The following is a 14461-nucleotide window of genomic DNA, read 5'->3' as shown; positions in this document are numbered from 1 at the left end:
CGTCTTCATCTGAGATGGCTCGTGTGCAGAATAAGTGTTCTTTTTCTGTTGTTTTTTTTTCTTCTATTGCCTTCTTAAAAAAAAAAAAAACTGTAATCTTAAAGGCATTATAGGATTCTCTAAACCCTCAATGTGCTTTTCTGCATGTCATCATAGAAGTGTGAATGACAAGGGCACTAATACAACACCATACTTTAACAGTCTGGACCTTAGATCTGTTGCTGATAACCGTCTTGCCTTTTGTTCTCATTTCAGAGCACACCGCACTCACTTCCTCCAGACAAAAACACACCTGGATCACAGAACATGTTTCCACTGTGTGATGGTCCGTCTCAGATTTCTCCAACCACATACACATTGATGCTGCGTCTTGACAAGGTTAACACGAGGCCTCTTTTTTGCACAACAGAGTTTAAAGTGACATTTGAGAATGCAGCTCAGTAGTACCTGACAAAGGCTTCTCAAAGTAATCAATTGACCATGTGGTAATCAGCTATTAATAAATGATAGTTGTGATGCAATGCCATCTAAGGGATTGTAGACTATGGTAGTCCAGATTAGATATGTTTATGTAGAGAGACAAATATGCTAAACTCTTTCTAATCTTTGAGGACATTGTTTTAAATGGTTCAGATTTTCTTGTCTGGTTTGGGTCTGAGTCTTTGCTTGACAAATCCTGCACCTTTCATGGATAGATGTTGACGTCACCTGCTTGAAAAAACTTGCAAAGATGGATGCTCATATGGTATCAAAAGAGATGAAAGTCAGAATAAATGTAAGAATCACAGCATTTTTTTCCCATTTTCCTTATCATCCCAACATTTCTTTGGGCTTGTATACACGCTCATGTGAAGCACAGCTACACAGACCCACATATACAGCAGCAAAGGCATAATAAGATAGGCTAGCCATCTGAAATTGAGCTGAAGCACAAAGGAATCTGAACACTGTCTGTCTCACATAACTTTAACTCCAGAAGGCAAAAAGAAGGACAACTGTGTTGATGAGCGTGTTAGCTCTGTGTTAGTCTCTCCTTCTCAGTCTTTACTGCTGCTCCATTCTCTTGTCTAATCTTCCCCCCTTCTTATCCTCTGCTCCCTGTATGCCCTCTCGTTTCCCAGCTTTTGCAATTTGATCTGCAACTTCACAGCATCGTACAGTGCAGCAACAGAATCATCTATCTTCCCCTGCACAAACAAAGTACTGACACTTTTGTAAGTTACAGAAAAATAAACTTAACCAAAAAATAAGAACTCTACAGATGGCACAAGCAACAGATGATAGCTTAACCGTAAATGTTAAGGGTAAGCTATTCAGTTTTAAGATAAACAACTGAAAGAACATCAAGAAGCAATAATTATCTGTTTTCTGAGCCACTAACAGTATATTGCTTTGTCTTCCTGCCGATACCGTGTTACACTGAAGTCAATTGTACTTACTGGATGTTGACTACTGATACAAGCCTGCTTCTCTGAGAGATTATTCTCCCTTGCCACTTCCTTTGTATTACAGTTTTTACATTTCTTTGTAGGAAAGCATATTTCAGATGAAATCAAATATCAAAACAGACAAGTTTTGGATCAAGCAATGAGACTGGGCAGCTTGGTTCTTGCATGAATGGTTGCACACTGGACTGGTTTAAGTGGTAGCTGAATACTATAAAGCAGACTCCTGAGAGATGGAGTAAGGAGTAAGTAAAGTCAGCAGTCCAACTAATTTGAAAGAATGTCATTTAGACTGGACACATAGTCTAATATATAAAAAAGGAGCTTTTGCAAAGATATAGTGATCTATTATTCATCATCAATTGAATCGCAGTCCTGTTATGGAAGCATATGAGGGACAATATTCAACTTAAAATGCATTTGCGGAAATGCTTTTTCATTTTAAGAATGTGCCCGCATTGTTTGAGTCAAAAATGAAATTGATAATATATAATCCGATTTGCATTTTAATTTTCGTATTCAACCCTGCTTATTCTTGTACTTAATTCAAATTAAAAAGAAAAAGACGTTTGAGATTTAATTTTCAAATCATGCCTCAGCAAATAGTTCCCAATATTCAATTTTAAATCTAAAATTTGAAAATTAAAATGCATTTGCAGAAATGCCTTTTCATTTTAAGAATGTAGCTGCATTATTTGAGTCAAAAATAAAATTGATAATATATAATCCGAATTGCATTTTAATTTTATTCTTTACGCTGCATATTTTATGTCATAATCAAAAAGAAAACAAAGAGGACATTGCTTTTTCTTTTTCATGCTCTGCCCGCAAAATAGTGACCAAAAGTCATATTTGTGGCAAAATCCGGTAATATTACTGTACCTTGTCGGTCCGCAAATGCATTTTAATTTGAATATAGTCCCTCATATGCTTCCATATCCTGTATCCAAACTTGAGTCATGTATTCCTCAGTAGTGATGAGTTCATGAACTCCAAGAACAAACTGGAGTTCACATATACACCGTTTCACACACCTGTTTATAAGATATCTTTCAAAAATCTCTTTGTCATATTGTAAGAAAGGCTTTGAAATACTATCGAGAGACTATTAAGACTTATACTTTAAGGTTTTAGTGTGTGTTTTTACATATGCCATCAACCTGCCAGGGACTGCAGATGTAAATTAGCCTGTATGGCTAAATCTGGCACATTTACGTGATGAACTCATGTCAATCAATGTGCGTTGTCCCTTTTAAATAAATAAATAAATAAATAAATAAATAAACTATAGAAAAACTGTGGATAACCTTTTGAATCAGCAAGAAAGGAACACGGCAGAGGAGTTTTGATCCACAGTCTGTTGGTGGCTGACTGAACACACAACTCAAAGAGAGACATCCTAGTGGACATGAGTTATTTTCTTCAGTTGTTGCTGTGGGTGTGGTGTTACAGTGTGTGCACTTTGATGAACGCAAACGGATGGGATCAGGGACCAGGTGTTATTTATCTGTGCTAACAACAAATGGACAAACAAACATGCAACAAATGCCACGAGCCAAATTTCCAGCTGCATTCCAAATATGAATCACAGGAAGAGTTGTGTGTTTTTGCACTCTACAAAGATTACATGTTGGCATCAGTTTTAGCCTTCTCCTCTAGATCTGACCAAAGTCAAACAACACAACCCTGTGTAAAGTTACTTTTACTGACATAACTTATTTGTTAACAAAATGGGACTGACTTTATGCCTAGAAAGCGAACGCGTGACAATGTGTCTGTAGCGGGTACAAAGTTTATAATTAATTACATTCTGATGTTATTTTTCAATTTAGAAATACTCTTGTCTGAATACGTTTAATCTACATACTTTAGAAAACTATGCTTTGAAATATATGGAGCTGCATTTACCATCATTTTTGTTTTCCCATTTAAAAGGTGATGGAATTATTTTTTGTAACTAAATAATGTACAGTGACTGCAGAGAGATAAGTAAATTAAAAAACAAAAACATTACAGACAGTGAATTATGTTAGACTTAATTACATAGCTTGTGGAAATTGCAAGGGCCAATTTGGACCAGTTTGCGTACCCTGATATAAATGGGCACTTAATTAATTGCTTGCATCTGACAAATTAATCAACATCAAAATGTCAATGTTAACGAAACTATGGTCAGGACAATCATGAATTCTACTTAATCCCTTCGCTTTCACTGACCATATACTGAATACACACATAGATATACTGTAAGCAAGGGGCAATTTAAAAAAGTGTGTGTATGTTTGAGAAATAGTTAATACATCATGACTGATTTGCTAAAACTGAAATTCAACAAATCGCAATAATCAACAAACCGGATTTACTTCATTGTCTCAAGCTCTAATTACAAAATACATTTTCACAACATTGTGCAAGTGAGAACATCAAAACCAAAGACCTGTTCAAGCCCCCGCTTGCACAGGTCTTTGGTTTGGTTTGTTGCCATTGGGAAAGTTAATTTGAGACCAAGATAACTGTCTTGTGAAAAAATATATGAACTAATCTTAATAGTGCAATAGTAATATTTCTTTTTTTGGTTCAGTTCAGTTCAATTCAACTCTTGTCTAAAATGTTACGATAAAACGTTGCTTCACCTGAGACAGCCTGTAGCGTTGCGCAGCACCTGAGAGGTGTGAAGGTGGAGCTTGCGGTCTTCATGGTTATTGGGGGAGGAGTCCCAGCTGGAGTGGGGTATGATGACGCTATTAGTCAGAACTGCCAGAGCATCTTGGATGATTGGCATCTTCAGTGCATCACATGATGACAGGTTCCACAGCACACCTGCAAATGCAAACAATCAGAAAGAAACAGACTTTAAGAAAAATGTGTCATTTTATAACCCCTAATTATTTATTTTATTTTTATTTTTATTATTATTTCATTATTTATTTTAAAACTCAAATATTCTAGAATGGGTTCTTAATTCTACTGGGCATAAAAAGTTAAAACAAACAAAAACTAAACATTTCTGTGCATCTTGTTAGTGAAAGTTCCTACTTACACATTCAAATCAAATAATATAATATCAAACTGCTTGTGTTCTTCTGTCAAAATACTTTATTTTCGTAATTTACCAGACTAAAATCCCAAATAAATATCAATCAATATAAAGTTTCTAAGAGTGAGACCCTTAGGAGTAACTAAAATCTGTCCTTAGGAATGTGTTAAAGTAATTTCATGAAAATGATACATTTGAACAGTTTTCATTAATCATTCAGTGTTATTCATTGTGATCAATTAATTATTTCAACAAGAGGGTTGGTATTGAAAAAAATCTAAAAAAATAATTACAGGAAGTTTACAATGCACCTCAACATGCTGGAAATGTGTTTTTGCAACTTTAGGCCCAATCCCAATACTTAGGGCACTTGAAATCTTCCCACCCTGTCCCAATACTCCCCCTACCCCTACTTTCAGCACCACCCCTAAAATCAGGAAGCTGAGAGCCAAAAGCTGTTTTAATTTCAGCTGTAGCGCTGTTAATATGCCACTTTATTAAGTTTTAATATTTTTTCAGGCGTAAAAGTAACCGTTAAGATCCCCAACCTAGGCTCAGTTTATCCAAATAACGCCTGTTAAGAAATTTGACCCGATGTTTTTGGAGATGAGAAGAGCCGCCGGCTCGGAGCAGCATCAGCCAGAGTACAGACGTGATCGCCAGGTCAACCTGCGCCGTCGTCCCGGGGGAGAAACCTGCAGCTCTGTGGAGAATTACCGCTCGCTGAAATAAATCATTTAGGAAGATAAATGTTGGTTTAATAAATGAAATCTAACAGTTGTAGCTACGCCTGTTAAGAAATTTGCTCAGAAAATTTCGAGATTTCTGCCTGCCGGCTCCGGAGGTGATTTATGGGTCCGCGTTAAATCGACGCAGAGCCCTCTGCGTTGGTGTAACGCGGAACCATAAATCAGCCTTCATTCTGGCGTGATCTTCGGCAAACGGGCAAACGAGTGATTATGTACATTCACTGAGTGAATATTATGAAAGTAAAATATATATTTCTCGCTAGAAATGTAATCAAAACGCATTTTTATGCAGAAACTAACTCAAAATATTGATTTTATTCACTAAAAAATAAGAAATGTTTTGATTCAGTCCGCAAATGACGACGAAAAGCATTCTGGGAAATGTTTCTGTCCCTAGATCAGCTAGTGTGCATCGGAAAACACTCGCTCCGTAGGGACAGATTCATAGCCACTACACTAGTTTTCTTTACTACCCCTAGGTGGAAAGAGGAATTGGGACACCACTACCCTCACGGGAACGCTCAAATTTTAGGGGTAGGGATGAAAACTAGGGGTAGGGGGAGTATTGGGACAGGGCCTTAATCCACACATGTCACTGCCTCTTAAAGTTTTAACAGGGATCTAATTGGATACAAAAGCCATTTTATTGTGAGAACCTTTAAAGCTTCATCCTTTATACTCTAACTGATGAGCAGCTATCGATAACGTAGCACAGAAAATTAAACAGACACATATCTTTACATGAAACGTAAGCCACGCAGAAAGTACATGATGACTGAACAGTGGTACCCGTCTTGGTTTGTGGGATTTGTTGTGCTCGTGTTGCTGAGCTCACATTGTCTTTTCTTTTTCCATATATTTTGTTGTGGTGGTGAGTTATAGTGCCATTTAGATTTAACTTGAAATTAAATTCTTTCTGCACCTCAGTTAATTTTACTTCCTGTTATTTCATAGTTTGTTGTCTTATTCATTTGCTTAATTTATTCCTGTTAACTCTGCTCTGTGCCGTCTTTCTAATATATTGTAATTTATTCCCATGCAGACTGCTCAGAAAAATATCATGCAGCAGCTTTTCTGCAGTACCATGTCTCACCCTTTTCTACAGGGACACTCTGTCTCATTCACTCTGATACTTTCTAAACCTTTTTCTTCCCAATTTTCTTTGGTGGGACTAAACAAAGGTAAACTAGAAACAGCATGTCCTTGGAGGGAATAAGGGTATATCAAAGTATAATTAGGAGGCCACACTTGGAACCACACTGATCAGTGGTTTTATGGGTTTTAATTAAAGGTCCAAAATGATGCAACCTTGATCTATATTCACATTGATCAAGTCCCACAATAGTCATTTTACTTTGATTGTGACTCAAAATGATGTGGGTCTGTCAGATCATACAGCCTAAATCTTTTATTTCTCTGTGTGCTCTGGGGGCAACATGTTTGGCCTCCACTTCTCTCAGTTTGCCGTTAATCTGTTATTATTGGTTAGCTTCCAAAATGAGGCAGTTGGATAATGTTTCTCTCTGAATTGAATCGTGTGTAAGGGGGCTGGTCCACATGGGCAAGGTTCATCTATGCTTGGAGCTTGGAGGCTTTTTTTCATAACCAAAATAAAATAGTAGCTGCTAAGATTTGCCTACACTGAATACATTTAGTGCTTGGGGGCACATAAGCGTACACTGCAAAAGAACACATTTCCAGTCATACAAATGCTTCAGTAGCACTTAATCATGATCAGTATGGGTACACCCGTGTGTGCATTCACACACAGTTTTCCTTCTACTTGTCAGATGGAAGACCAGATGCCTCTTTTCAAACGGGTGACAGCTCTAGCCTTGTTGGTCAGCTTTGACGCACTCAAACACATGCAAACCACAAACACATGCAGGCTCATCAACATTTTTGCATTCTTAATATGTTAGTAAGTCCATGCTGTCACACTGATTATCCCTGCCCAGGGAGCAAGCTGCAAGAGACACAAACTCAAAATAGTAACAATACATGACGTAAAATCAGTGAAACACAGAGAGTTAGAGATGAAAGACAGAAATGTCATGAGAACAAGAGGGGAGGAGGCCTGGAGAAGGTTATGATATATATAAAGAAAAAAAAATGAACAAAAACTTTAAAGTAGCACATAAAAAATGCTGCTGAGCTGAAGGTCACCATCCCTTATGCATTTGGAGTCAGAGTCCCGATGCTGCAGGATCAACATGCCAAGTGTCATTTAACTGCAGATGTATCAAACAAATAATGCATGACCATAACTCATCGCATGCACAGCAGAAAACAGCACAGACATGTCTTTGTGACATCTTAGAATTCTGAAAGATGCCCTGTTTTCATAAGTCATTATGAATAAAAACAGTTTTTGCTTTAGACATGTCAGACTGAGCGTAAATAAAACAATGTTGTATATGTATAGCAGTCTGAAATTCCAATAATACTGAACGGGGATCTATGGAGGATCCTCTGTAGCTGTATCTCTGGCCTTCTTGTGTTGAAAAAAAAGAAAGATGCACAACACAAAACAGAAAAGAATAACATTTTGAGACGTACACCAGGTTTGCTCAGTAACTGTCAGGAATATATACGGTCTGTAAGAAAAGTAATTATCCTAAAAAGGTGGATACAGTAAACATTGTCAGTAAAGACTGTCAGAGATGATATGAATTAAACCTCACTTCACTGAAAAGCTGCTTTGGAGGCTTAAAGTCTTGTCTAAGAGCCAATTTTGCAAAGGCAGCAAAGAAATGCCAGACGTGATGCCTTACACTATTACTGCACAAGTGTCAGTCATGATGTTAATCCATAAACAGATGTGAGGGGGTATGAGGGCAAGAAAAATAAAGGAAAGGACAGCGAGGAAATAAGAATAACATCAAAGCTTATCAGAAAAAAAGTTAAAAGCAGACAAAAGAAGAAGAAAACTGCTGTTAATGAGCGTAAACACTCATCCATAACACTTCCACTTCAACAGCGTACGCACAGTTTTTAAATGTTCTTAGGTTTTCCAGATTTAGTTTCAGACTAAATTGATTCGGTTACTTTTCTTGTCATCAGTCATACAGGATTTTCCATTACGCCAAAAACATAAACAGATTTGTTTATGTCTTCAAGATAAAACACTGAGATATGACATCCACGTACAGTCACATAAAAAGAGAAAGTTCACCTTTTATGTGTTTATTGTTGTCTCAAATCTAACCGGTGCCGTACCAACACCAGATCCAGTTTGACTGAGAAGACGGCTTTTGGCTGTGTCTTATGTCTAAATTTACCGACTTCTTTCTGCTCATGATGGCAATCTGGCAGACTGTTTCATTCTTTCAGACTGCAGAGCATTATTTAAAAAATATACACATGAAATGACCATTTTTCCATGCAGTTCAGTACTTTTCAAATACTTGCACAGCTATACTTGTTGTTTTGAGTAAATAAGTGAATTCACATTGAGGACCTGTCTTGGCAAAGTACACTGCAAGTACATGGATGCTGCCTTCAAAATCATCAGAAATGTTGAATACTGAACTCTTCACATGATCAATTTTTGCCATCTTATTGACATGGTGGAGTATCAGTTTGCTTGTGCAAACAAAGACGGAATTCCGTTTTACATTGGGACAGCGCTCATGTCAGCACAAAATGTACAAATTTACGCAGAGAACATGTTCCAAATGCAGACAAAAGTAAAGTCTAATCAAGTATAAAACTATCCAACCAAGACAGGAAGCTAAAACGCTCTATTAGAGAAGTTAAAGAAAAAGAAACTAGAAAAAATAATGTGAGAGTGATGGTAGTGGGTGTGTGTGTGTTTGAGAGAGAGAAAAAGAAACATTGAAGACATGAAAAACTCTGTGACCTTGGTGTTTGGCAGCAATCAAGTACTTGAAGTGACTCTGTATCTGTGTGAGATGAGTGTGGTGACTTTTGCCTTCACTTTTTCTAATCAGCTTGCTTCACAACACATCTTTCTATCCTTTTAGTCCTCCTTTAACCATGCAGACTTTTCAGAACAAGCTGAAAAATAAACACACTGGCAAAATATTGAGCAAAACACTTCAGTTATAAACCTCAGTGCCTTCATCTTTTTTTGTCCATCGCCGTTTTGCTGTGTCTCAAGTGCTGCTCGTTGTCGGAATATGATTGCAAAGCCACAAAAACTGTTTTCTCTGATGAGCCAACAAAACCTGTGTGCTGGTTTGGAAAGAAGGTGTTGCAAGATATGCCTGAGATCCCAACAGAGCAAATGCTAGAATATGGAAACAAAAGAGAAATAGGGCTATAAGGACAAACATTCACACAAAGGAATAGGCTGCTAAATTTCTATTTTTTTTATTTTTTTTGGGGCAAGGACAATGTCTGTGTCTGTGACTGCTGAATATTCAACAATTGATAGGCTGACACAGACTTGCCTGCTCTAGAAACACAGATCTGTAATGCTTCGCTAAACCTGGTGTCCTTAAGGATATAAAATCTTGTGACCGAAAGACAATGACGTCATGCTGAAGCCTCTGTGTCTGTTCGCCTGTGAATTCTCCTTTTCTCTCCCTTTGTCTTTCTCTTTTAGCCTGCCTCCTCTGACTAGTTCTCCATAGACACTTGACAGACAGTTTCCTAGGAGCTTGGGTGGTTTGGAGATGATTGCATGAATTCATGAATAAATGAGCGTATGACTGGTAAGGGGGGGAGTGAGACCTGTTAGGCCTCAAGTGGTGATGTTTTATTAAACAACTTTCATCTCTGAAGCTCAGTGTGAATTAGGTAGCCAGTGGGTCAGAACCTGGCAAAGAATAAAGCCAGAGATGACAAATTACATTGCCAATATGTCTACAGAAATCTGTCAATGAAAAAGAGAATGTTACATTTGTAGAACAATTCGGGTGAGGTTAACACACGCTGTCTTGACCTCAGGATTATAAAATATTTGCACATTTGTGGTGGGTAAACTCTTGATGCTGAGGCAGTAGACTTTATTTCTTTATTACCAGGGTGTCCAAAAATGTAAATGCAGCAATTGGGATATCTACAAATACAGAACAATACAACAGCACGGAGAGCAGCAAGACTAGGACAGAGAGGTTTTGTGGGCACTGAAGTAACAAAGAAATATAGATTTGTTCATGACAGAGCAGCAGTATGAGTGCACATTTTGGTTGGCAGGTAACATGACCCCAGAACAGCAGAATGACAACAAAAGACCCCAGAAACATGCAGCTTCAATAAATAACATAGCTGTGTTCTTTTGTTCCATTTTGAGACTCAGTCTTCTAAAAGTGGACATATTAAGATGAATGTTTTCTGGAGTTCTGCAAACAACTATGTCAACAGAAAAGAACCAAATTATTATTTGTTGAGACATTGTCGCACGTCCCTTTTCCGACAACTCTGATGCAATTCAGTTTTTGTGAAATCTTACCTACAAAATGACAAACAAACTGTGAGATTCAAATAAATCTACCTCCACCATACTGCTTTGGACTAATATCATATGCCATATCAAATATTACAAAAAAAGGAAAGAAAAAATGAAAAAATGAATACCAAGCAGTTAATAACACAGAGCAATCAAAGCATTTCATTATTAAAAACTAGATGGTTCAAACAATTGCTGTCTTTTTTTTTTCATGGCTGTCTTCCGCAAGTTATTTTTAGCACAACAATGATTTAAGAATATACAGCAGCACCTGCAGCCATGGTCCACTGCATCAAGGTGAGCCCACTAGTCAGGATAGCATCTCCTATTGACACTCAAACACTGCATCGACCAGACTTTGATTGACAGGCCAGGAAGCCTTGGCCTTGCGCTATCTATCTCACAATGAAGCCCCAGAAGCCAATAAAGCTAGTCTAAATTTAAACTTCAGAACCGACAGGTAGATAGGGTAAATTGTTGCGGAAAGGTTTTACCGGTCACCAAAAACATGTGCCCCATCTCATTTCCGCAGACACTGGCAGATTGTTAAATCACGTAGAAGAGGGAAATGCTCTTTTGACAGCTGACTGAATTGGAGCGGCCATGAGGAGATGGATTAATTTGACTCAAGTACAACCGCTTATGAGTCCAACAGTTAAGGACAATGTCTACTGGTGGCATCTGAGTGTGCGGCACTACCCCAATGAACCGCTAACAGACACTGCAATTGCTTGCTTTCAAATCATTCATCTAACAACTGGCATTGAAGGTCGGACACTGAGTAGAATACAATTTGTCGCGGTAATAGACCCATTTTCTTCCTGCTACAACAGGGCATAGACACAAACACAGACACTGCCATTTATAACACTCATTAACTCTTTTGCAGCATATTGTGACAGTATTATCATGAACGTGTTTCTACACATTCATGGACTAAACAGGTCCCTTTTTCCTCAAACACGTGCTCAGTAAATGACTAAAGTTCAGTTTAAAAAAGATTGAAAGTTGAAATATACATAAATATTTTCAACCTATGATTTCAACCTCTCGTCAGTCATCTTGCCAGTGCTCTGCATGTGTTGTTTTCTGGTTATGCTCATTTGCAGGCTTTTAGTTTAAGAACATGTGTTTAAAGGAATCTATATTGAACAAGCATTGCAGTGAATCACCACAGCAAATGAAGCTTATTTAATTAAAACCGAATTGAATGGGTAGAATCATGTCACCAATCAATACGACATGAAGCAGAAATTGTATATTGAAATAAATCTAACCATTTTCTCAGTTTGTGACGGAAAATACATAAAACACAAACTCAATAGAATCACTGACTAATTAGATAGTTTTATGCAGTCATCATCATTATCAGGCTGTTCCATGAGGCATATTAAGACAGACTTTAAAATATGGTTGTACTGACATGAAAGCATTTGAAATGTCGAATTTAATGCTAAATGCCAGAATAAACAGACAACGGTGCAGAGTCATGCATGACACAGAATCACACAGCCTGCGGCAGATGGGAGCCAGACAGATAAGGGCAAAGACAGGAAGAGCCAGGAAAAGGTTGAGGGGAAGATCAAATTTCACAGTGTGTGTCTGTCTGTGTGAGACGACCACAAAAAGTCAATGCTCAAAATATCATATGAAGTAGTATTTCAGCGCACGGAACATGTGAAAGCAGAAGCTAACTTAACAAATAAAGATTGACTACGTTTACATGCAGTCAATAACCCTTTTCTAACCGGAATATTAGCAATAACCCGGTTTTGCACGGCCATGTAAACACCAATAACCCCTTTGAATAACCGGAATTTGCTCATATTCAGGTTTTTAAAAACCCGAATATGACCCCTGGGTTACTCCTTTTAAAACCCGAATATTTGGTCATGTAAACGTCTAACGGGATATCCCCATTAAAAGGAACATGAATTTGTTTTCTGCGCATGTTTTTTCGCAAGGAATCTTGGTCTTTTGAGTCCAGGAAGTCCTTATAAACACGGAGAAACACAAGACATGGAGGAGACACTTAATAAATGTAATGAAAGATATGAACATTTTGGCATTTGTAGACGGTAGAAAGTACTGGGATAGCAAGATTTACAAAAAGGTGAGCGAAAAGTTGCGCAAAGCAGGATTTGTACGAACACCAGACCAGATCAAGCACCGCTGGAAGACGCTGAAAAAGGCGAACTACAGGGCCGAGAAACAAAACGACTTCTACTGGGCTGTTCATTATCTGCTGTGCTGCTGTTATTGTTGTTGTTTTGGATTTGGATACAGGAAGAAGAAGCGGAAATGACGGGAATTTCGTCATAACGTTCTTCGTGCGTCGCTGGTTTGATCCAGATATCCCAAATGATTACAATTACCATGTATACAGGGAGAACCCTGTTTGCTCACGCATGTAAACAGATTATTCCGAATGTTTCAGTAACCGGAATATTGACCGTAACCCGAATTTTGACTGCATGTAAACGTAGTCATTCAGTCTTTTATTTTCTTTCTATTATTGTTCACCAGCTGTTGCAGTGTTCAGGTTTGACTGAGCTGTATTTCAGCATACACTGAATGCACTCCACTCACTTTTATTATAATGAAAGGACTTTTTGTCCATCCAAGTATATACAAATAAGCAGAAAATGCCATATTTATGCCGCATTTGTAGCACAACAGACTCAATATGAATAATTAAAAGTCAAGTGACAAAACAAAACACACCTTGGAATTAAACACTGGACAAATGTAATGTTTTCTACCAGTGAACAAGGGTGTGGATACTCCTTTGTTCATCTGAGTCTTTTCAAACATGAGAAAAGGACGATTTCACCAGTATGCACAAAATGGTGCATACAAATGGTCACCGGACTTGCAGGGTTCAGACATCCGCTTTACTTCACAATTATAAAAGGAAGACTATCCAAATGTCAGGTCACAATTCAGAAGCTGGGCTACATTTTCACTGGTTCATGTTCTTTTCAAAAACTCTGTTTCAAAACAAACTCCATGCTGGAAAAGCTCTATCCACATAACATCAGCCTAAATGCATGTCAATATGGTTGTCTATGCTGTCTGGGTATGCTCAGGAGTGAAAACGGGCAGAAAACTAGTCGAAAAAAAAGAAAACAGCTTCAGATTTTTCTTATAATAGCTCATAATTACTTTCCTCCTACGTATGTAGGCAGTTGCGATAATATTAAATACAGACTTTTGGCAGCATAACAGCTGATATCCAGGACAAAAAAGACAGCTGTGCATTTTTTTTCTTAATTTTTGTGTATTTGTTTAGATCGGCATTGGCAGTCTTAGATTAATCAGGGATTGATAAACTCATTGATTTTATTTCCCATGGAATCACAAGTGATACTAAAAGGAGACAGTTATCAATACTTCTTTATCAACAAATATGCTAAATGTTTATATTTTGGTGCCCCGTGTGAGGCAATAATTCTTTAATTCATAAAGAATATTTGTACAGTTATAGTAAAGACCAACAGATAATTCACATTGTACTTTTATAGATTTATATATTGAGAATATATAAAGTAGTTTTCAGAATCATCCCACTGAGAGTCAGTGCAAAATTAATCTTTTATTTTCAACAAGTGTAACTAATCGACATGTATTCTTAGCAGAAGGTTGCGTGCCCACTGTCCACTCATCAAATCAATTATTTATCTGACGTGGTCTGCATGAAATCAATTTTTAGTTTCTGAATGATTAAAACAAGACGTGTATCAAGTTACTTAGAAGTGTCTTGTTCATGCCTTTAGAATTGTGTTATTCTCTGTTTATCTGACTAATAACGAAT

General features: G+C 37.5%; 1 protein-coding gene across 6 annotated transcripts in view; it reads right to left on the bottom strand.

The window, feature by feature from the left end:
- ctnnd2a (catenin (cadherin-associated protein), delta 2a) overlaps positions 1-14461 on the bottom strand; it is a 312351-nt gene that overhangs the window by 56845 nt on the left and 241045 nt on the right. For all 6 annotated transcript variants that reach the window (XM_061713369.1, XM_061713373.1, XM_061713370.1 and 3 more), the window contains exon 15: positions 4079-4265. In XM_061713369.1, the coding sequence (XP_061569353.1) occupies positions 4079-4265 (187 nt within the window). The remainder of the gene's footprint in view (positions 1-4078; positions 4266-14461) is intronic.

The sequence above is a fragment of the Cololabis saira genome, chromosome 22 (assembly GCF_033807715.1).
Source record: "Cololabis saira isolate AMF1-May2022 chromosome 22, fColSai1.1, whole genome shotgun sequence".
Lineage (NCBI taxonomy): Eukaryota > Metazoa > Chordata > Actinopteri > Beloniformes > Belonidae > Cololabis > Cololabis saira.
The sequence above is the reverse complement of the archived record's forward strand: the minus strand, read 5'-3'. Positions and strand labels throughout refer to the sequence as shown.